Consider the following 20,727-nt stretch of genomic DNA (forward strand, 5'->3'; position numbering starts at 1 on the left):
AAAAAAAAAAAAAAATCTAAGGCCACGAGGGTTTCCGTGGAGAATCCCAGAGGCTCTCCAACAATGGATGCATTAGGCAAACTCTACTTATGTTAATTGAGGGGTGCTTTCTGGGGACCCTTGGGCTCACCAAAGCCACCTGGAGGCAGGTCTCCTGTGGCTTGTCTCATTCCTGCTTCCAGCCACCAGGTATAATAAGGCATGCCCATAGTCTGCAGTCCCCAAGCGTTCTCCAGAGTCCTTACAGCCCCCTCTCTAGGGGATTCGAAGCACCTCCAACTGCATTTGTGCAAAGCGGGGACACCTCCCGGGCGCTTGTCTTAGCACTGACCTCATCCCCACTGTACTGCTTCAAACAATGAAGAAGGCGGCAGGTGTTGGATAACCAGAATGACGTCATCTCGAAGTCATCATTGTGCTTCTGTGAAAAGAAAAGGGCATCCCCAGCTATGTGTAAGTGGTTCCTGTCTGGTGAAACGCATACTTGGTGCATCTCTTTGCGTGTTTCCCACTCTCACCCAGCATTCCCACGCAGCCCTGGTCTGGGAGTCACAGAGATGACACCCACATGGAGAGGCTGCATGACTGTTCCTCCACTACCAGGGATGGTACAGAACCCCCTTCCAGGTCCCTGATCGGCGGTGCACATACAGGAACACACACAGGACAGGCTGCCTTCAGTGGCCGAAGAGTGCAAAGCCAAGTGACACAGATGAGGCTCACCCCCAGCAGCCCCGCGCTCTGGTCTCACCACCTGGGCGAGCTAGCCCTGCTTCTGAACTGCCAGGTACCCAACATAGGGGATGCTAAGGGGCATGACTGAAATGTTTTGGTGTCCTGTTTATCCAGAGGTCAGATGTCCCATGGCTTCAACTCTCTAGAAAAAGGATACAAACCCTAAGTGGAAAAGGCTGTTCACCAACCCCAATAGCTATGATAGTCTCTGCACCAAAACCAATGACTGCATGGAGCGCCTGTCAGGTAAGCGTGATCACTATTTAAATGTTGGAGAGTGGTGCAAGCTACGATAAAACAAGGAGGTCGGATAGAAAGTGACTGGTGGGGCTGGGGCACACAACTTTAGCTTAGACTAGGGAATGCTTTCCTAAAGAAGTGACATTTGCAGTCAGTCCTAGACTGGCCCTAGACTCCAGCTGGAGCTCGTAAAGGTCACGGCCAGAGACACAAATCTGAGTCACCAGTACGTAGACAACATGTTTTGAGCTGTGAATGGATAAAATTGCCCGTGGAGCCCACGGTAGGGAAAGCAATGCAGCTGCTGACGACGGGAAACTGAAGGAAAGGCTGGCTGCCGCACTCTCAGAGCAGGGGCCAGTGGCTCAGCGGAGCCCGGACCGGGTTTGCACGCGGTGCTTTTGAGTACGGCCTGCGTCCCGGACGCAGCAGTGGGTGTGGGAACTGACGACGGTCTTTTAAGAGCAGTAATGTTTGGGGCTTGGACCTGCTAGCAGCAGGAATCCCTCTCCCCGAGGGCTCATCTCCCTCAAAAATCTCCCCTCCCACCACCCGGCCCCGTCCCTGTGTGGACAGGCCTCCCCTCCCTGCAGACCAGCCTGTCACTGCGGCCGCTGCCGCCACACTTGCGAGGAGTCTCCGGCCTTCAGGAGGCACTCCTGGGCCACTTCAACACCCTTTGGGCAGCCCGGCCCTGGCTGCCTCACCCTGGAAGTTGGTGACTATCAGCAGCCTTCCCTGTGCCCCCACCCTGTAAGCAACTAGCTCCTTGGGGAGGTGACAGAGAGACTATGTGCTAGGAGTGTCCCGGAACTTGCACTAGGGCGAGGCCCGCCCGCCCGTCCTTGGCTGCGCGTGTTTCCCCACCGTCTGCGGCAGTCGGCAGCCCGCGGCTTCCGCGAGCACCAGGAGCAGCAGGGACGCGGCTGGAGGGCTACACTGGGGTTCTGGGCTTCCTGCCACCTCTGAGCCTGGAATTCTCCTCCAGGAACTGCCGGGCACCCCAGTTACACAGAGGCTTCTGTGCCTCATTTACCTTCGGAGTGAGGGCTTGGGAGAACTCACTGCTGCAAAACCCAGACACAGAGAGGCAACGCGAGGTGCCGGCTTCCCTGAGTGCACCACGAACCCCGCTCTGCGCGGGCCGCTTACCTTCAGGACTTTCTTGATGCCGTTGATGGTGGAGGTCAGCAAGGAGTGCACCTTGACGTCGTCGTTCGTGTAGTCCGCGTGCCTGATGCACATGTACAGGATGTAGGCGGGGAGGCAGGGCACCGTGCCCGACAGTGTGTGGGGCTTCAGCTCTGGCAGCAACGACGGCAGCAAACAGCAAGAGTTACTCTACTGGGCTCACACGGGGCTGTCAGAATCCTCACCTGAAATAGCTTTTCAGTACTTCCCTATAGCTCATCTAGAACAGACCTGGGGCGGGGCTGGTTGGGAGAGAAGCCAGGGAGAGGCTCCTTGGTTACACAAATCCCTCCCCACCCTGACTACTAGTAGTTTCACTGCTACACTGCAGTTAAAACCCAAAACAAAACCATGTTCCTAACTGTCTGCACCGCACCACTGAAACAGGCTCCCAGTGGCTCACACCTAACAACATGGGGGAAAAGAACCCATAGACGTCACAGTTCTCAGCCGGGAGGCAGCCTGTAGCCAGAGGAAGGCTGAAGACAGGGCCTGGCTGCCTCACTGGGGTGAGAAAACCTGATTCCTTGGCACCACCGCTTCCAGAACTTGACGAACTTTTTATGTTCCCAAAGAGCCAGTCTGCTGAGCCAGAGAAGGCTGGAGCAACCTCTGGCCCACCAGCTCTGGAATAAATCACCTGGCAGCGCTTGCCCAGATGCCTCACAGCCAGAGAGATCAAGCAGGCCCAGTCCCCACATTGCCCGCCCCCCCGCAACCCCCCCATGTATCTCACCAGCACCCCCTCCGTATCCCACACTCCCGCCCCCCGCCCAGGCAAGGCTTGTCTGGCAGGACCAGAAGGGACTTGTGACTTTCCCCATGAACTGCAGACTCATACTCAGCGCCCCTTGGGCCTTTTCCTGTCAAAGCCCCTGGAGGACCAGCTGTCAGATGATTTTCCACTGTGGGAGTACCCCAGGGGACCCAACAAACCAGGCCTAAAGCAATGAGTGCTGGTAGGAGCCAGAGAAGTGGGAGGAAAGGCCCACTGCAGAGGCAAGATGCCAGGTGAGAACAGGGTGCAGGCACAAGGCCCTGCCCTGCATCCTCAGCCCTTGACCTTGGCTTTTATCACCCCCACTCTCAAGCCAAGCCTTGTGAGCCACCTCCAGGCTTGGAACAGCAATGAGGGGAGGCCACCTCTCTCTATCTGCAGGTGGGCAACACCCTCAAATCATCTGCTAGGACCGTCCTGTCCTGGGTTGGACTAGGGCTGTGCTTGCAGGAGCTCGTCAGTACTTGGGTTACACTGTCCCCTCAGATGCATCCTTCCGGTTAAACACTAACTACAGGCCATAATATTCTGGGTACATGGGTTAGATCTGGGCATGTTTTAGGTTCAACAGATGGCTGTGGATTGGTGATTGGCCACTGCCTCTCAATAGAATGCCAGTAACACTTACCCAGAAAAATGTATTTTGTAGGCCCAGACTTCTAGCCCATGACTTCTTGCTTCAAGCCTGACCTATGTGCAGATTGCACACAGCTTAACCTGCCTTGGAAAGTTCTATTGTGATTCGACAGGCTCGCTCGTGCTCCCCAGCTAAATGTTAGCATCTATAATACTTTTCTTTCTCCTCCACAGTCACTGGCCAGTGCCAAGTACCCAAGAGGTGGTTGATCAAGTCTTGGCATTTGTTTGGATGGGGTCTTTTGGAGGGAAGATGACTGGGTGCTTTTCTTAGGCAGCTCGCAGGAGATGACATTCCCTGGGGCCATGTGAGCAAAGATAGGAGCTCAGGTGACAGGAAGGAGCCACATGTCTGGGACAAGCAGCATTAATTACTATTTAACTAACTGAGGCTATGAACTTTGAGTTTCATTCGCCAGAGATTAAAGATTCATTCCCAACTGCATTTGAACGAGATGCCATCTGTTTGAGGAAGTTTAAGATGAAGTTAAATCACATTTAATTTCTGGACAACTGTAGAGGAAATTAACCTTTATAAAAGAGCAAAGTACTCAGTAATAAGATGGCTACTAAAAACATGCAAACTGGGTCAGGCACAGTGGCTCACACCTGTAATCCTAGCACTTTGGGAGGCTGAGGAGGGAGGATTGCTTGAGCCCAGAGGTTTGAGACCAGCCTGGGCAACATAGCAAGACCTCATTTCCACACAAAAAAATATTAGCCAGGTGTGGTGCTGTGTACCTATAGTCCCAGCTACTCAGGAGGCTGAGGTGGGAAGACCATTCTAGTGCAGGAGCTGGAGGCTACAGTGAGCTATAATTGGGCCACTGCACTCCAGCCTGGGCAACAGAGCAAGACCCCATCTCAAAAAATAAAAACAAGAAAACCCACACAAACAGAAGAGCTGATGCAAAATCTGTCCAAGGCAAAAGTCACACTCCATTCTTCCAGTATCCCTCAGCCCTAGACATAATGTGTAGAGTGGGACCTCAATACCCTTAAATAAATTTCTCTAAAGTAATATTTGCCTCATATTTGTACTTCAAATACCCCTGCAAATACCACTTCTTTGAATTGCTCACATTTGAGAAGCGTTCTGTAGTTTTAACACAGCACTTTCACCTTTATTATATTCCACGGGTGGGCATGGTCAGTGTTGTTATCCCCATTTTACAGATGGCAACACTAAGGTACCACAGGAGAGGGAGCTAGTGGCTCAGGGTCCAGAGGATCAGACCAAAGATTCCTCCTTTTCCATGCAGGACTCTCCTCTAAAGACTCTTTTCCTGGCTCTGCAGGGGGCTGCTGGACTGGGCTGGCACAGAGCAGGAAGGGGGCTTAGGTGAAGCCAGCTGGGGCATGAGATCAGAGGGGAGGGAGCCGGTAAAACTGGCAAAGTCATGCCCAGGGCGCAGAACCGAGCAGTCTGCAGATGTCACACGGACCCCCAGCCCCTGGCTGAGCAGCCCAGGGGAGGGCCAGGAAGCTCCCTTTTAACAGGGAAAACTCTTCCCTAAGTTCTGAGGACAAAGGTAGGGAGGGGGATTCTGCAAAGTGGCTCTCACAGCTGCCTGGCAGTCCTGGGGGAACATCCAAATGGTGGGGCGGGGGGAAGGCGCAGGCCAGCCCTGACCCAGCCACATGGCTGGACGAGAAGCTGCAGGTGAAAACAGGGACAGTAGAGACCAACCGTGACCAACTTCCACAGTGGGTCCAGTGTGATCCTAGGCACTCTGCATGAGCTCAGCACTCCTCGGACTGTAACGAGCACGTGAAGATGCCCTGGAACCCTGCTAGCACCTTCCCATTCAGGAGGTCTCGAGTGCAGCCCGAGACTCTGCATTTCTAACAACTCCCAGGTGACGCTGACGCACTGGTCCAGGGACTGTGCTGTGTGCAACAAAATGTTAACTTTAATTCTCACAGCTCCCTGCTATTGGTACAATCCCCTTGCCCCATGCTGCAGAGAACACTGGCGACCAGCACAGCCACGCGGCTGGGAAGGAACCAAGGCCATCTGATTCCAGACACCACGCTCACACGTGCTGTATCACAGACACTCACAGACTGTGAAGTTCTACGCAAACAGAGGGAATCTGGATCTTTGATCCACTGCTCCCCAGCGTGTGACCTGGGCAAGTTACTGGGCTGGGTGTCTGTTTCCTCCAGCGTAACATGAGGACAGAGCAGTTCCTACTTAAAGGGAGGTCGTAAGGATTGAAGGAGGGACAAAGGCGATGCGCCTGGCAGAGCACGAGGCAGCAGGATGTGGTCTGGAAGCATGAGCTGCTATTACTGCCAAAGCATCGCCACCCACACGGAGCTTTACCGGGGGAACGGGGGAACGTGAGGGTGGCGGGAGCCAGGCGGCTCCCTCCCATCTCCGTGCACCCTTCTCTCGAGTTTATGTTGGTCTGCCATTGATCGGGGTGCAATTTCTATTCGGAAAAGCCATGAGTTGCCATGAGCAGCAGCAGCTGGGGATGGTGGGCGTGTGTGGAGGTGTGGGCAGTGTGCGGGTGTCACAGCAGGTACTGACCTGTCACCAGGTTCCGAATGAGGAGGGCCTCGTCCTCCTTGTGGTACTCCAGCATGCCCTGGAAGTCCTTCTCTTTCCGCTGCACCGTGACCTGCCTAGTGAGTTCATGGCGCCTCCTGTCGCTCTGAGCCAACGCCTGGGCAGCTGAGCAGGAAGTAAGTGACAGCAAGCGTGAATGAGACCTCCAGCTGAAGGCCTGGCGGGTGGAGGACTGGAGCTGGGTCTAGGGACCAGGCGTTCTGGGCTCTCTGATATCCCGCACTCTCCCCCTGGTCCGTTCCCGCAGCCTGAGCCGCACTCGAGTGCGAGCCGCGGAACTCGACACCCGGCAGTGGGGTCCACTCCAGAAAAGGAAAGAAAAACACCTGAAAAGGCACTGGGGAGGTTTCGGACCAGAGAAAACTTGTGAAAGATGTGAGACAGCAAGATGTTCAACGCCCCCTGCGGGGCAGCTGTCTCTTTCTCCCTACCAGGTTGTAAGAAAAGGGGGCACCATTTTTCTGGGTGGATGTTGTAGGCCCTGGACGGGCCTGCTCCACTCAGTTCCCTGTGTGTGGCCAGAGTGGCCATCCTGACAAAGCCACAGCACAAGCCCGGGTGTGGGCCAGCCCCAAGGCTGAACGGGACAGATGTCCTTGCCCTGGGAGCTTCTGGCCTAGAGCAGCAGGCGATTCAACAAGCGAACCGACTGCGATCAGGGCTGCGCCCGACAGGCATGTGGGGTCGGGACCATGTAAGTCAAGACGGGAACCCTGGGCACGTGGATCCTGCACTGAGGCTGGGAGGATGAGGAGGGGCCATCCAGGTGACGAGGGGCTGAGGCAGGGTGACACGTGCAAGAGTGACGCAGTTAGATTTGCAGCAGGGAGTCAGAGGGAGAGAACATTCTGGGTGTTTTTGGAAGAGTGATTTAAATCTCCGCCTGACCTCTCTGGGCCAGATTCCAGATTGGAAGTTTAATCCTGACACCCCACAGCTTGGAGGGAGGTCCCTGGGGTTTGGGCCTTTGTGTAGAACAGAATTCTCTCACAACAGAAAGTCTTGCTGCCCGAGGTTAAGTCCTCTGAAGGCAGAGGGACCCCGGGGCAGGTTCCTGGCTCCCTGCTCCTCCCGTTCTGCAGAGCCTCGCTAGGAGCAAGCACAAAAACCTGCTGATTCAAGCGCCTTTCGTCCAGATCTGACCCACTGCGACTGTGCGAGCTTGTGGGGTCTGAATTCTCCGATCACGTGGTCGACTGGGAGCAGCACCCAGAAACTGGGGAAGGGGGAGGAGTACACAGAGGGCAGGCAGCCTGTGCCTGCAGGGTGGCCGCGTGCGCCTCTGCTCACGAAACACGCTCGCTCACATACACTCTACCTTCTAGGTCCTGGACTTTCTTCATGTAAATCTTCAGTTGCTTCTTGAGCTTTCTCTCATTCTTTTCCAGCTTTTCTACCAGTTCCTTAAGGTCCTGGAAGCAGGGGAAGCAGCGTGAGAACAGACCTAAGCCCCACCCTGCACGGCCGGGGCAGAATCCTCCGTTGGAGCGGAAGGGGCCCACTGTGGCCCACGGCAGCCGTTGGAGGAATGCCAGCTCAGGGACCCGGCCTGGAGAGCTGCCCCACGCAGGCTGCTGCTCCCTGTTCTAGAACCCAGGAAGCGGGGGGTAAGTCAGAGTCCATTCTCTCACTAACAACAGGGCAAACCAGTCCTCCCAGTTCAGGCTCTCTGGCACCTTGCCGAATCCCCAGGCTCCCCAGGCTGCCATGCCAACCCCCCAGGGGACACACTCCACCTGGGAGTCCTGGGGTGGGCAGTGCCCTGGGAAGGAATGGCAGGTGGAGGTGTGAGAATGCAGGGCGTGGGGGCACGTGGCTGGAAGGGCCAGTGGGCCTGCGAAATCACCCAGGGCTCAGAAACAAAACAGGACAGCAGCGGTGGCCCTAACCCCCAGCAGCTGTTGCCACTGGAAGCAAATGAGCCCACTGGGACCCAGAGCAGCAAGCTGCCATGGAAGGATTTTTTTTCTGTCATTAGTGTCACCTCTGTTCCAGCTGGGCAGTGGCCCTCTGTGGCCAGAGAGGCAAGGAGAAGAGAAATCCCTCCTCTGTCACCATCAGAGCCCAGCCTTGGCGACCAGACAGTGACGGGGAAGACAGAAGCGAACGTTCCACGGTGGAGCCTCTGAAAACACCTTGGGTAACAACTTTTTAAGACTGGCCTCTGGACGAGGCTTGGCCAGAAGCTCAACGCCAGTGCTTGCGACCATCCCAAGCCACAGACCTAGTAGTAGATGTTGTCGGGGACTTCCTTTATTTATCTTGACAAAAATGTAAAATTTTTAAAAGGTTCTCAAAGTGAGAGGTATCTAAAAACCCAGCCCAAATGATGGGAGAGGCAGCACAGAGTACAACCTCCATCAGGGGCCTCTGCGTGAGAGGTCGGTCTGCAGAAAGGGCCCGGGCGTCTGAGTAAACTTTAGCCAGGACTCTCTGGGGCCACGTAAGGTCTCCTGTGCACCCTAAAGTCTGCTCAGACCCCATCTTGCCCCCAGGTGTTTTCCCAAATTGTGCCAGCGGCTCCGCTGCACGGCCACCCCCAACCCCGCCTCACACCCAGTCCTCAACCATGGCTCTGACTCCTGCAGAGGAGGAACCGACGCTCGGAGGTGAATGACCCAGCGAATGAGGAACCCAGGCAGTCAGTGCGATCACCATCCAGTCCCCAAGCTCCTACGTGTGACACTACCAAACTCGCAAGACAAAAATATGCTTCTTGTGCCTTTCCCACCATTGTTTGGAAAACTTCCACTACACCCTGGGAGGAAAGACATTAAATGCTCCAGCGGCTATTTGTAGCTAATTAACCACCAGACCCCTCAACGAGAAAAGATTAACCAGGGGCCAGGCTTTGACTCCTATTCTGCCTTCAAGAACTCTGACATCTCAGCCAGCTTCTGGGGGAAAGAGCCCAGGAAATCTAATACTCGACCCTAAACCACTGAAGCACAGCAGAGGATTTTTTGTGTTCTTAGTGTTGTAAATGACAGTGCTTCTCCTGAGCATTTGGTTTGCTCTTACCCTGTGGACACTGGGAGCTGTGTATCTCATTATATTTTCCTGTCCTTGTTGGCTGCTAGGACTTTGGATCCATGTCACTAATGATGGCTTTGTGCTTCTGAATTCCTGAGTCTTGTTTTCCAGCTCTTTAGGCAAACGCCTGCCCCCACTCCCAATCCAAAAAGGCTGTGTTCCTTAACATGCTAAGGCATTAAGGCAACCTTTTTGGCACCAGGGACCAGTTTCACAAAAGACTGGAGGGGGCCGGGGTGGCGGGCAGCGGAGCTCAGGCAGTGATTCACAGCCTGGTTCCTAACAGGCCACGGACTGGCGCTGGCCTGAAGCCTGGGGACCGCGGTGCTAAGAGGAACTAGACAAAGCTGTGCTTCCCAAACTTTGAGGCATATTGGAATCAAAATCAGCAAACTTAGGACAAATGAAATGGAACACAGCACTGGTCACCATGGCTGTGAACTTGTGGAGCTACCGAGGCTCAAAGTCCTAGAGGCTACCATTACAAATGGCTTACAGAATCATGAGTTCAATCCAGAAGGAGTCTCGGAAACTGAAAGATGAGCACACCTGAAGACGTCTCTAAACCTTTCAAGTTGCTAGCAGGGAGGACAATCCCATCCTCCCCTGCACACGGCCCTGTGAGAGCATCGATGCCTCCCAAACACTCCAGCCTCTGACACTCCCCAGCACACCGCATTATGGTTACTTGTGTACACGTGATAGGCAGGAATGCTCGCTGAGCAGGGAGACACAAGTCACCAGCAGCCCCTGGGACCTGCTGTGGCTGGCTCTGCTTACAGGTCCCAGCCTCTGCCTGGGCAAACAAGGCGGAACATGCTCTAGAAGGAGTCTCCCAGCAGGCTGCAAGCTAGAGCCGTCCTCTTCTTCCACCCGACACACGGGCTCCCACTCGTGCCCCAGGGCTCACTGCTCCAGCAGAGGGGCCCACTGCACTGTCTTCTTCTGCTCCAATGGTCTTTCAAAGTGGGACGACCCACCTCTCTCCACTCACTGACTCCCCTAAGCTGTGCCTTGGAAACCCCGTCCTGTGAGGTAATGCAGCCCCTCACAGTACACGGCCCTCCTGCACGCTGGCACCCACTACACTACTTGGCCAACGGCCCTCCGGGAACACAGGCCGGCAAATGCATTTCCTGGGCTGCCTCCTCCACCTGACAGAAGCTGGCCCAACAACATGTACATTTCTTTCCATAAAGCCACCAGTTCACACATGTACGTGTAACAGGTAGTGACTTGCAGAGGGAGGGAGGGTTATGTATGCACAAGTCCTATTCAGAGAGCTGGTGGTCCAGGGCCCCACCTCTGCTCCTGGGATCACGTGAACTGGCCACCCAACCACAGGTCACCTGGTTATAAAGGAAATGGCAGCCACAGCTGGGCTCCTGGACGGGACCCATCGCTGGTACATGATCCTGCCGCTCCCCCGCAGGCACACTCGACTCCAGAAGGCAACTGACCCTCCTGTCCCCACCTGATTCCTGTTCGGGCACCTTTGTCCACACTTTTCTGCTCCTGCCAGTCTCCATGGTTTACATCCCCGTCACGCCTGCCGCAGCTCAAGCCGCCCCTATAATTCTTGCCTGTTCTGTAATACTCATTGATAATCCCACGCAGAGTCACATTTCTAACGATGCTACCTTCTTTCTCTTTTTTACGTGCCTTGCTTCCTCTGCTGACCAAGCTGCAGGCTCTCAAAGGGCAGAGACTCTCTTCTCTGCCATCTGCCGGGGGGCTCCTTTGGTGACCGTCTGCAAAGACGGCCCCCAGAAATTCCTCCCAGTACTCCTTATTGAGGGGCAGCCTCTCTCCCCCACTGTGTCTGACCGAGCCATGGGGTTTGCTCTGATCGACAGCATGTGGTGGAGTGTCCCTGTGCTGGTTCTGGGATTAGGCCTTACGGGGCCTTGTAGCTCCTGCTGTCACCCTTTTGGAAGCCAGCCATCACGCAAAGCAGCTCAGCGTAGACCAATGAATGAAGAAAGGGCACGAGGACAAGGACAGACTACTGGAGGGGAGCCAAGGCCCCAGACATGGGGATGAGTCTGTCTGGAATCTTCCAGCCCCAGCCGAGGGGCCCCAGCCAGTACCACGTGGAACAGAGACAAGCTGTTCCCACTGAGCCCTGCCAGAATTCCTCATGCACACATTAGTGGTTGCTATTTTAAGCCACTTAATTCTACAAAGAAAAATACTTCAGTTATCTATCAGCAGCAGACTGGGGATTCTGAGAATCTCTGTTCCTGCTATAGGGCTAAAGATGTGAACCTTCTGGCTAATGGCCATGCCCAATCCCATTTTCTTCTAGAACAGGACTTCCCAGAGCTGGGATCCATCCGGTGTGGCTGCTCACCAGATTCTCATTGGTCAGCCGGGATATCTCCTGCTGGACGCCAAACTCCACCTGGGCCTCTGGGGAGAGCAGCAGCGTCTGGCAGAAGGTCTGTTGCTGCTTGTCCATCTCCTCCTTGAGGGCCTCCAGCTGGGCCTTGAGGGTCTCCACCTCCTCCTCGTGCTCCCGGCTCTGGGCCTGCAGCTGGGCCTCCAGCAACCTGCGCCAGGGAAAGAGGACAAGGTGACCATGCGGCCCAGGTCAGTGCCCCCACGTGAGGGCCCACAGACAGAAACACGACAGGGGAACGGCCAAGCACACAGCAGCAGCAATTACACATCCCCACCAGGGGCTGAGCGCAGCGGGGAAGCAGACGCTGTGGGGGACCACCAGGCAAGCAGGCCCAACTGTCCTCCTCTCGGATGATGGGAAACCAAGGCCAAGCACCCCTGGTCTTGGTCCTTTTTCTCAACCTTTGTTCCTCATTCCATGAATATAGTGCATTGGCTTGGGATTGAGAGACTGTCTCCATGTCAAAATGTCATCAGCAGAAATAAATCTCTTACAGTATCTTTTAAATAAAAGCATCCACGCATCTGCCCCCAAATCCACAAGAATCTCCTTAAGACGAAACTCTGGTAAACTGAGCTGATCATATTATTTGCATATTTTCCCTATAGTGGATTCTCCATGAGTTTCAGAAAGGCAAAATATTAGCTCCTTTCCTGTTTCTTGGCACCATTACTACCCCCACTTTATCTCACATACACAGTTTTACATACAATTTCCTCCCGGCCCAAAACAGAAACTAAGTCCATCTGCAAATGATTTAGGGAGTGGTCTAAGATCAAGTGGTGTCATGACAAGGAGAAAGAGACCTAGAGAAGATCTGGAAAAGATGGGGGAGAAGTTTCATAAGTCTCTGAGTCCAAAAGGCACAGACCGGCGGGTGCCAGTTATCTGGGCAGTTCTTCCATCAGAATGGAAGGCAAGAAATGAACAAAGGCTCATAAGTAGACTCATCTTCAGGAAGTTAAATGCTGATATGACTGTAATGCTGTCTTCTTGGACTGAATTACTTGAACCAGCTCTCTGATCCAGCGTAGGAAAGAAAGTAGGGCACTGGGTGAAAGGTACCATAATAAGCTTTCTCATGTGGTCTACTGGTCTACGCAGGGAAAAATGTTCCAGGGATACAAAGGTCACAAGCAGAGCTTGGCACAGAGTTAGGAACGGGGAGTGCCCAGGAGGCAGGGAGGTGATAGGCTCCGCATTTCTGCAGTTCTACTGGCTGGAGGCAATAACTGCCAGAAGAGAGGAGGGAGCGCGCGTCTACAAGGGAGCCAGAGAGGGCAAAGTTCACACTGTTGATGGAAGCAGCCACACTTCACAAAGCCAACTCAACTCCAGGGCAGCACTGGGGGGAATACCTGACCCCCAGTGGCTTCTCCACAAATTACACAGAAGAATGGAGAAATGATTGAGGAATTCACCACGGGCAGTATTACCAAAGGAAGATAGTAACAACATGAGGACTATGGAGGATAATTGGGTAATTAAATCAGCATTTTAGATGACATACAATGTTTAGGTAACGTCCAATATTGGCTAACATATGCTAAAAGTGATTACCAATAAGTTATAAATTTAACAAGAGAGAACAGAGACTCGAGTTCTAGGCAGGCGTCCCCAAAGACGCATCTCCTGCCCTGTGTGTCTGCTGCTTGTGTCTTTCTTATTCTCCGACTGGAGAGTGAGTGACTGACTCCCGCCTAACCATCAGGCTAGTCACTTCGCTGTGCAGGGCTGATGCTAGAAGCCAGGTCTGATGCACAGGCCTGTGCTTCACTTTATTAATGCCTTCATTTGCTCGTTCATTAAGCCACATCCGATCTGCTGATAGGCACGAGGAATCACCTGGTTTCGTGCACAGGTTCCTCCTCTAATAAAACAAACTTCTGGATGGGACAGGAATCTGATCTTATTGAATAACCACTATGGTAATCGAAGTATCAATAGCAGCTCTTATTCCATGCTAGGTGTGTGCAAAGTGCTTTACCTGCATTAACCTTATTCCTCATGACAACCCTGGGAGGAACATCCTATTCTGATCACAGTGTATTGATGAGGAAACCGAACCCAGCACACGTCACCTTTCTCATGGGTCATAGGTCATGGGGCCACATCTGAACCTAGAGAAAGGCTGCCTCGTGAATCAGCCGACCACGCTGCTGCAACGGGACCTCTGCTACATCATTAGCAGGGAGGACAAGCAAGAGGGCGTCAGGCTCCTGTTCCTGCTTTGCCACCGCCAGGCTGAGGGAGCTGGGCATGGCATTCACGCCACCTCCCTGAGCCTGTTTCCTCTTCTGGAAAACAAGCCTGATGACTAACCCCGCCCCCCATCTCTTGCTGGGAGGCTCAAATGAACAAAGCCATGCCACAGCTGAAAACAAGCATATGACATGACCATACCATGTTCTTTCTCTCTATGCCTAACCACTCCGACTAAATTGCTCGCCCACTACTGAAGGCTGGTGGGTTTCAGGTTCGGACTTTGGTATCCAATAAGAACCAGGTAATTCTGATTCTTCTGCTTTATCAGTGAGTTTCTTAAACCCTGTAAGCATCAGCATCCTCACCCCTACGAGGGTGCTGTGAGGCCAGACCTCACGGTGCACGCACCACACTTGGTTGTCAGCAGCTCCAGGGAGTCCCTGAGATCGGGACCAGCACTGGTGGTGTTGCATTTGGAGCACAACCCGTGGCACAAATCAGGCTGATGTTCGTGGCTGATCCTGTGCAGTCGGGGAGGTCAATACGTAGTCTGGAAGCAGCACAGGCTCCGGAGTCCCCAGGTAAACTTCCTTCTCAGCCTTGTTCTAAAGAGCCACGTCCCTGCCACCACGTAAGCACCCCTCGTCTGTTTCTTTGCCTCTAGGACGAGTGTGTTGGGCCATGTGGTTTCTAAGGTTCAACTGGACCACCAAGTGCTATCACCTGACCTAAACCAGCATCCGCACAGGCTGTGCACAGTGACGGGCTACCAGCCAGACTTCGTGTGACTCGTCCCCCATGCCTTCGCACCCACCCTCGCTGGAAAACGATTAAGCGTAGACATGAGCAGGCACAACGGACAAAGCAGACGCAGGAAGGGAGGGGTGTGTTTGACCTGGCAACTTGCTTTAGGCCTTGGTAGGCCAAGCCGAGTTCTCCATCTTCATTCAAATATCCCCAATCCTGAGTCTTGCTAGAAACAAAGGACAGAGAAACAGAGTGTCCAGTGTAGAGGAAAGACAGGCAGGCAGAAAGCCCAGGGAAGTGAGGCGATTCTAGCCAAGGTTTGGTGATGAAAAAAAGGCAAGCCTTGAGAACTCCCATTTTCCCTTCTTCCTCTCGTGTCACCTGCATTTTGGGCACAAAAACTCCTTCTGTTGGCCGGATCCCAGCCTTCCTGGCAGGAATCACGGAGCAGGAACTGCATGCAAACCACCAGGAACAGCAATCTCCCCTTCCTAACTCCCAGGTGGCCACCCATCTGTCCCCAGGAGCGCTTTGTGCCCTGGTCAGTGCGGTACTACCCCATCAGGCACCAGGTCAGAGGGGTGTAACTACCCACTCCATCCCCCCACCTCAGCCTCACGAAGGAGGTCCTCAAACGTGCACATAGGCTGCTGCCTGGGCAAAGCCAGTCACATCAACACCAGGCCCTTCCCTGCAAGGCTGCAGGAGAGGAGAGGAGGTAGGGACAGTGTCAAGTACACCTCTAGGGGCTACCCTGTGGCTTCTGTATCCTGGGTCTACCTTGTACTGCCACAGCTCCTCCCTGGGCAGTGAGGGGGACTGTTGCAAACACCTTCATCCCAGGGGCCCCCACCCCTCAAATGCCCAGAGCCCCTGCCAGGCCAGGCCTCCTCAGACACTGCCTTTGGTAGTAGACTTTTTATTATCCCCTTCTGTGGTTAGCACGTAGCTGTCCTGTGTGTCCATTTGTCCTAGCAAATGCAAAAGTGACCCAGGGGTGTGTTAAGAGGGGCTGATAGGTCAGCACCTTCCCTTCTTGGGTGACAGGGCTTGCGCTTTACCAGTGCCCTTTAGTGGCTGGTGTTTAACCCAAAGGCGTGGCGCGCTGGACGACTGCAGGCACTGGGGACCATGCACGTAATTCTTGGGGAGGGCCGAGAAGTAGAGAGCATCAGAGCTGAAAGGGAACAACGTTGGGATCCTGTACTCCAACCACCCCTCTTCCCACACGTGGAGAGACGCTGACACCTCGGCTGGGACCCAGGGTCTCCTGACTCGCTTCTAAAGCTCCTTCCCAGCCTCATGCTGGCTGGCCCTCCGGACCCCCGGGGGCGCTGCTGGGCTCTGAGGGTCACCTCGCTCCTGTGGTTCCCGCAGAGCCACAGCCTGCAGACGCTGAGATAAACAACACGGAAGTGAGCACCCAGCCCAGTGTTACCAGCCTCAGAGAGCAACGCAGACTTCTCAATTCTATAATGTGCCCAGCATTATGGACAAAGATGAAAACAGAAACCACGCAGCCCCCGCACCCCACAGTGCTCAGGAAATCAGGCACACAAGTTAATTAAAAACCAGTCAACCAACTCGGTTCACCTTTTGTTCCCAGATGAGAGAGAACAGACTCCCCAGAGGAAATTCCCCCTCTCCCCCCGCACTGATACCGTCACGGGCAAAGGCCAGGGAGGCACGTGTCACCTGCTAGCATGAAAAGAAAATGCCCAAATGACTCAGATCACAGGCATTTTTCTTAAAAATATAAGTGCTTGATGTCAACTGATTCATTTTATTAATATTTCATATTTATTATTAATAAATCAAATATTCACCGAGAATATCTGTGCAGTCTCTCAGGCCACTGCACTGAGCCCTGTTCTCAAAGAGGCCACACACACAAGTAAGTAGCAGGCCGTCTCCAGCTGCAGGAGGCAGCAGGGTACAGCATTTGGGCAACTGGCTGGAGAACCCCAGTTGCCATGCCCGGCTCTGCCTCTCACAAGCTGTGGCCTGGGCTGATGGCCTCCCTCTGGGCCTCTCTTTCTTTACAGGCAAAGTGAAAGTAATCGACTACATTACTGCAAAGGTTGCTTCTAGATCTTTAATTACTAACTGTAAAGGTCATGCACCAAGAAAGGCCTAAGGTAACATCTACATTCCCTCTGTGAAGATCTTGAAACCTATGATCCCAAAACCATCACTCCGGCACGGAGATACCCCGGCTGACCAACATGAATCTGTGAGTAGCCGTGCCTCGAGGATCCCAGCTCTGGGCAGTCATGTTCTAGAAGAAAGTGGGATCAGGGCTAGCCTTTAATTAAATGGATAAGGTTCACGTCTCCCTGTGGAAACAGACAAGGTTCCAGCCAGCGTGGAGATGGTCAGTTTCCTGTTTCTAAAAAGACCCCTATGTGCTCCACAGGTCTTATTTCTTTAGTTCACACCTGAGCTGTCTATCCAACTTCCTAGGCTCTCTGAAGAATGGAAGGCAGCACCCCAAACATCAGAACCATGGGGAAGCGTTTGCGGTTCCAGGCCTGGCCACGTGAGTGTGAACCGTGTGTGGATAAATGTGGCCGTGCCGTCAGACACAGCAGGCCACACCGCTGCTGGTGCAGGACCGGCAGAGTTTGAGAAGCACATGGAAATGACTGCCTCCTAGAAGCAAGCTGAGAGCTCTTAGCCAGGAATGGCTATAATGCAGCTGTCTGACGGAGGAGCTGGGCACTGGGCAGAATCTGGCTCTTTCTGCCTCCTTTGCGGTTCTGAGCAAGACAGACACAGCAGCCGCGGCTCAGGCCACGTGAGCCAACGACTCCAGGCAAATCTCAAGGAGACTGCACACACTCCTCCTTGTTAAACACCATCTCCACTGTCTTGGACAGCCCCACAGTGAGGGTGGGAGAGGCATGAATAATAACCCCAGGTGCACATGCCCAAGCCCAGGTGGCCACACCTGTGCTGTGTACTGAGGGCCTCCTGTCCTTTCCTGGGACCTGCTGGGTGGACAGGAGCTACAAGGAGGTTTCCCGGGATCTGAGAAAGGTACAGTAACGTACCAGTCTCACTTTGGAGTTCTACACTCTTGGCAAGCCTTGGGTGGAAGCAGCCAGGGGTCCAAGGAGCATTATTCTTGGAGTCAGACCTGAGCCCTGGCCACACTCTTGCCCCTCCCTGGCTGTGACTGTGCATGCCTGAGACAGGAGCAACCTGTGCCCCTCTAATCCACTTCCCATCGCTTTCCCAGATGCAGCCCTGGGAGGAAGACAGACTTCCCAATACCCAGCTTAGTTTTCCCTTATATAAATGGTAGCATATGACTCTTGACAGTGGATGAAAAATAATGGTAATAACGATGCTGGTTTCTCTTAGTTCCCAGAGATAAAAAAGAGAAGGTTTGTGGCAGCAGAAATGTTATCCATATTCCCGTAGCTACACCCAGAACAGGCCCTTAATACTAGCTTCTCTCCCCAGATTTCAAAACAAGGGAAAAGATACACTTGTGAGGACCAAAACAGAACTCTATAAACTATGCAAGTTAGTAAGTAATAACGTTTCTGAGCTTGGGGAGCAGAGACATTTAGCGAGGCTGTGACTGGGTATGTGATAGAATCCCCGCTCCACACCCCCGAGAAATCTAAGCAAAATCCAGTGTATGAACGCACATTGTTCTAGGGAGAGGGTAGATTTTATCAAAATTCTAAATTCCTTACCTCCCCATAACAAATCACATATGCACAGATACAACTCATATTTAAACTATAAAACTCTCCATTACAGGAAAGTTATAGGAAAGGCAGAGCAACTTTCTATCTTCAAAGCACCCTGGGTGCCAGGGTGGCCCTTGTCATAACGGGACGGCCTGCCGCGCGGAGCCACAGTCAGAACCCCTTCCCGGCCAGCCCGCCTCTGCCCGCCCTCCTCACGCCTGCGTGGGAGCTGCAGCAGTCATGACATTTTCTCAAAGCTAAGGCTGAAGCCAGACTGGAAGGGAGACAAACCCACCGTGGTCACTGCCAGGGGACCTGGCACAGGGGCACTGGTTCTTCAGGCCTCCCCTCCCCAAGGCAGCGGCTCCTTTCTGCACCTCACTCAGCTGCACGGGCTGTTAATTCCCTACTGTACGCTGCGCTCGCTGGGGATGGGATTATTTTCAGACACAATAAAAGCTATTTTTATTTTATCACCATCATTATGATTGCTATAGAGAAAGAAAAATCCAGGGTATTACGCAGGAGCGCCTGGGAAAACCCAGCCTGGGGCCTGGATCCTTGACAATCTCTGGACGAACAAGAAAGCAGCCGATCAGAGCGATGGCTCTCACGATCGGGAAGACAGGGACGCTGCTGTCAGGGCCAGGCACGCGGCGGCTGCGCGTACTTCAATATCACCTGTGCTCTTTTCTCCTATTCATCTCATTTCTTATCTTCAACCCAAGATAATTTGAAATGACTAAATCTTCAATCCAGTTTTAGAACTGAGAGAGTCACCTTCATTCCTTTTCTTCCTCCTTTAAGGAAAAGAATTACATCTCTCCCGAAATAAATTTAATTTCCTCCAAGGCCTGCGATGCGCCTTGGCCTTCTGATCGCCTACACGGCGAGCCAGAGGCAGCCCCCGCCGCAGTCAGGCTCCCGGATTCCACCTCGACTCGGCGCAGGCCCCCGTGTGCCTGAGCCCCTCTGGGCCGTGGTCTCCTCCTCTGCAGAAAGGGGGACGGGATTAAAAGATCTGGGGATCTAAGCACTAGGAAGCCACCAGTGATTCTGTGACATTCTTGCAAAAAACTTCAAGTTGCGCTCACAGTGCCACCTAATGACGTTTTCCGGAAATGTTTGCTGTTTTCAGCAATTTTGATCAAATGCTTACGGGCGGATCGTTCAATGTTCTCTTAGTTGGGGAGAGAGAGGAAGGCAGCCAGAGGGAAGGCCAGCTCTGTTTGGACAGGTGCCCACAGGGGCACGAGAAAGTAGAGAGTAATAACAATGGTGGTACCAGCACTGACATTACGTGCGTATCACGTGCAGGCCTGTTCTAAGCGCTTTACTTGGACTAGCCCATCTAGTCTCTTCAATAACCGCAGGTGGTACACTGCTACAGCTGTCCCCACTTCACAGATGAGGGGACTGAGGCACAAGCCATTCTGCAATCAGTAGTTACTACAAAGTATGGGTGGGCTCCAGGGTCCACCTCCTCAAGCACTCTGCCATGCTGCCTTGGGGGTCTTCATTCTGTCTGCTGACAACCCTTGGCTCTGTCGCCCACCTCAGACGATCACTCTCTTCCAACTCAACCCCCGGTCAACTCATCCTCATGGAGGGATCAGAGGTGGTCAGCCCAGGGAAATCTCACTGTGGCCAATATGGTAGAGGGGAAACACTCCTGTTCCCCCTCCGAGTGTCTAGCTTGGGTTCTGTCTCTTCTGAATGACAGGGAATGGGCCCCTCCATGTGACGTCCACCGCTGTGTGCGTGAGATGGGCAGACAGCTGGAGCGGCCCCCACAGTTAGCGGGCCCCCTCCAGGCCACGCTTGCCAGCCTTTCCCATCCTCTGCTTCCTGCCATCTTCCCAGGGAGGCTCCCTTTGCCTAATACTATTCAGGGGATCTGGGTTCTAGGTGCCCCAGGTGCGTCACTCCAGTCTTGCGAAGGTAACAGCAGGCTTCCCAAGGGCAGGGGACTGAGTCAGCTCCTCCTCTTCTATGTCCTTTAATAAGTAAGTCCCAGATACTGAGGGCATGGTCAGGGCCCTCCTCCTGTCGCCGCCTCTAGCGGTTCACGGAGAGGCAGCAGCCTTACCTGTTTGTCTGGCAGACCCCGTGGTAGGCCTCAATGGCGTCCTCCTGGTCTACGTGCTTTTCGCTGTTGGGCCAACTCGTCCTGGCATTGATGTTTGGCTCCTGGAAGGCCCCAAATTAAAAAAGTAAGTAAATCTGGTTATATAAATACTTGTCACAAAGTGGCTTTATATTCAAACAGAGGCATAAAACAATTAAAACAATTTACAAAAAGATCTTTTGAAAATAATCACTATTTGTGAGATTATTACACAGAGATCATCACTTTGTTTAAGCTAAGTCATGTTAACTTATCGATAAAATAGTAAATAAATCAACATTTTAAACAATTTTATAAATTACTTGTTTCTTTTGTTAAGTTTTACTCTCCCAATAATATACAAAAATA

General features: G+C 53.3%; 1 protein-coding gene across 2 annotated transcripts in view; it reads right to left on the reverse strand.

Moving 5' to 3' along the window:
• MYO5B (myosin VB) overlaps positions 1 to 20,727 on the reverse strand; it is a 160,101-nt gene that overhangs the window by 18,031 nt on the left and 121,343 nt on the right. The window contains exons 26-32 of one of the 2 annotated variants that reach the window (XM_012647361.1): positions 20,341 to 20,441; positions 14,696 to 14,773; positions 11,545 to 11,743; positions 7,477 to 7,570; positions 6,120 to 6,263; positions 2,128 to 2,279; positions 332 to 421 (exon numbers count right to left, since the gene is read on the reverse strand). In XM_012647361.1, coding sequence (XP_012502815.1) covers positions 332 to 421; positions 2,128 to 2,279; positions 6,120 to 6,263; positions 7,477 to 7,570; positions 11,545 to 11,743; positions 14,696 to 14,773; positions 20,341 to 20,441 — 858 coding nt within the window. The remainder of the gene's footprint in view (positions 1 to 331; positions 422 to 2,127; positions 2,280 to 6,119; positions 6,264 to 7,476; positions 7,571 to 11,544; positions 11,744 to 14,695; positions 14,774 to 20,340; positions 20,442 to 20,727) is intronic. The other variant, XM_012647355.1, reaches the window with a different exon arrangement.

The sequence above is a fragment of the Propithecus coquereli genome, unplaced genomic scaffold, assembly GCF_000956105.1.
Source record: "Propithecus coquereli isolate 6110/MARCELLA unplaced genomic scaffold, Pcoq_1.0 Scaffold1073, whole genome shotgun sequence".
In the NCBI taxonomy this organism is placed as follows: Eukaryota; Metazoa; Chordata; class Mammalia; order Primates; family Indriidae; genus Propithecus; species Propithecus coquereli.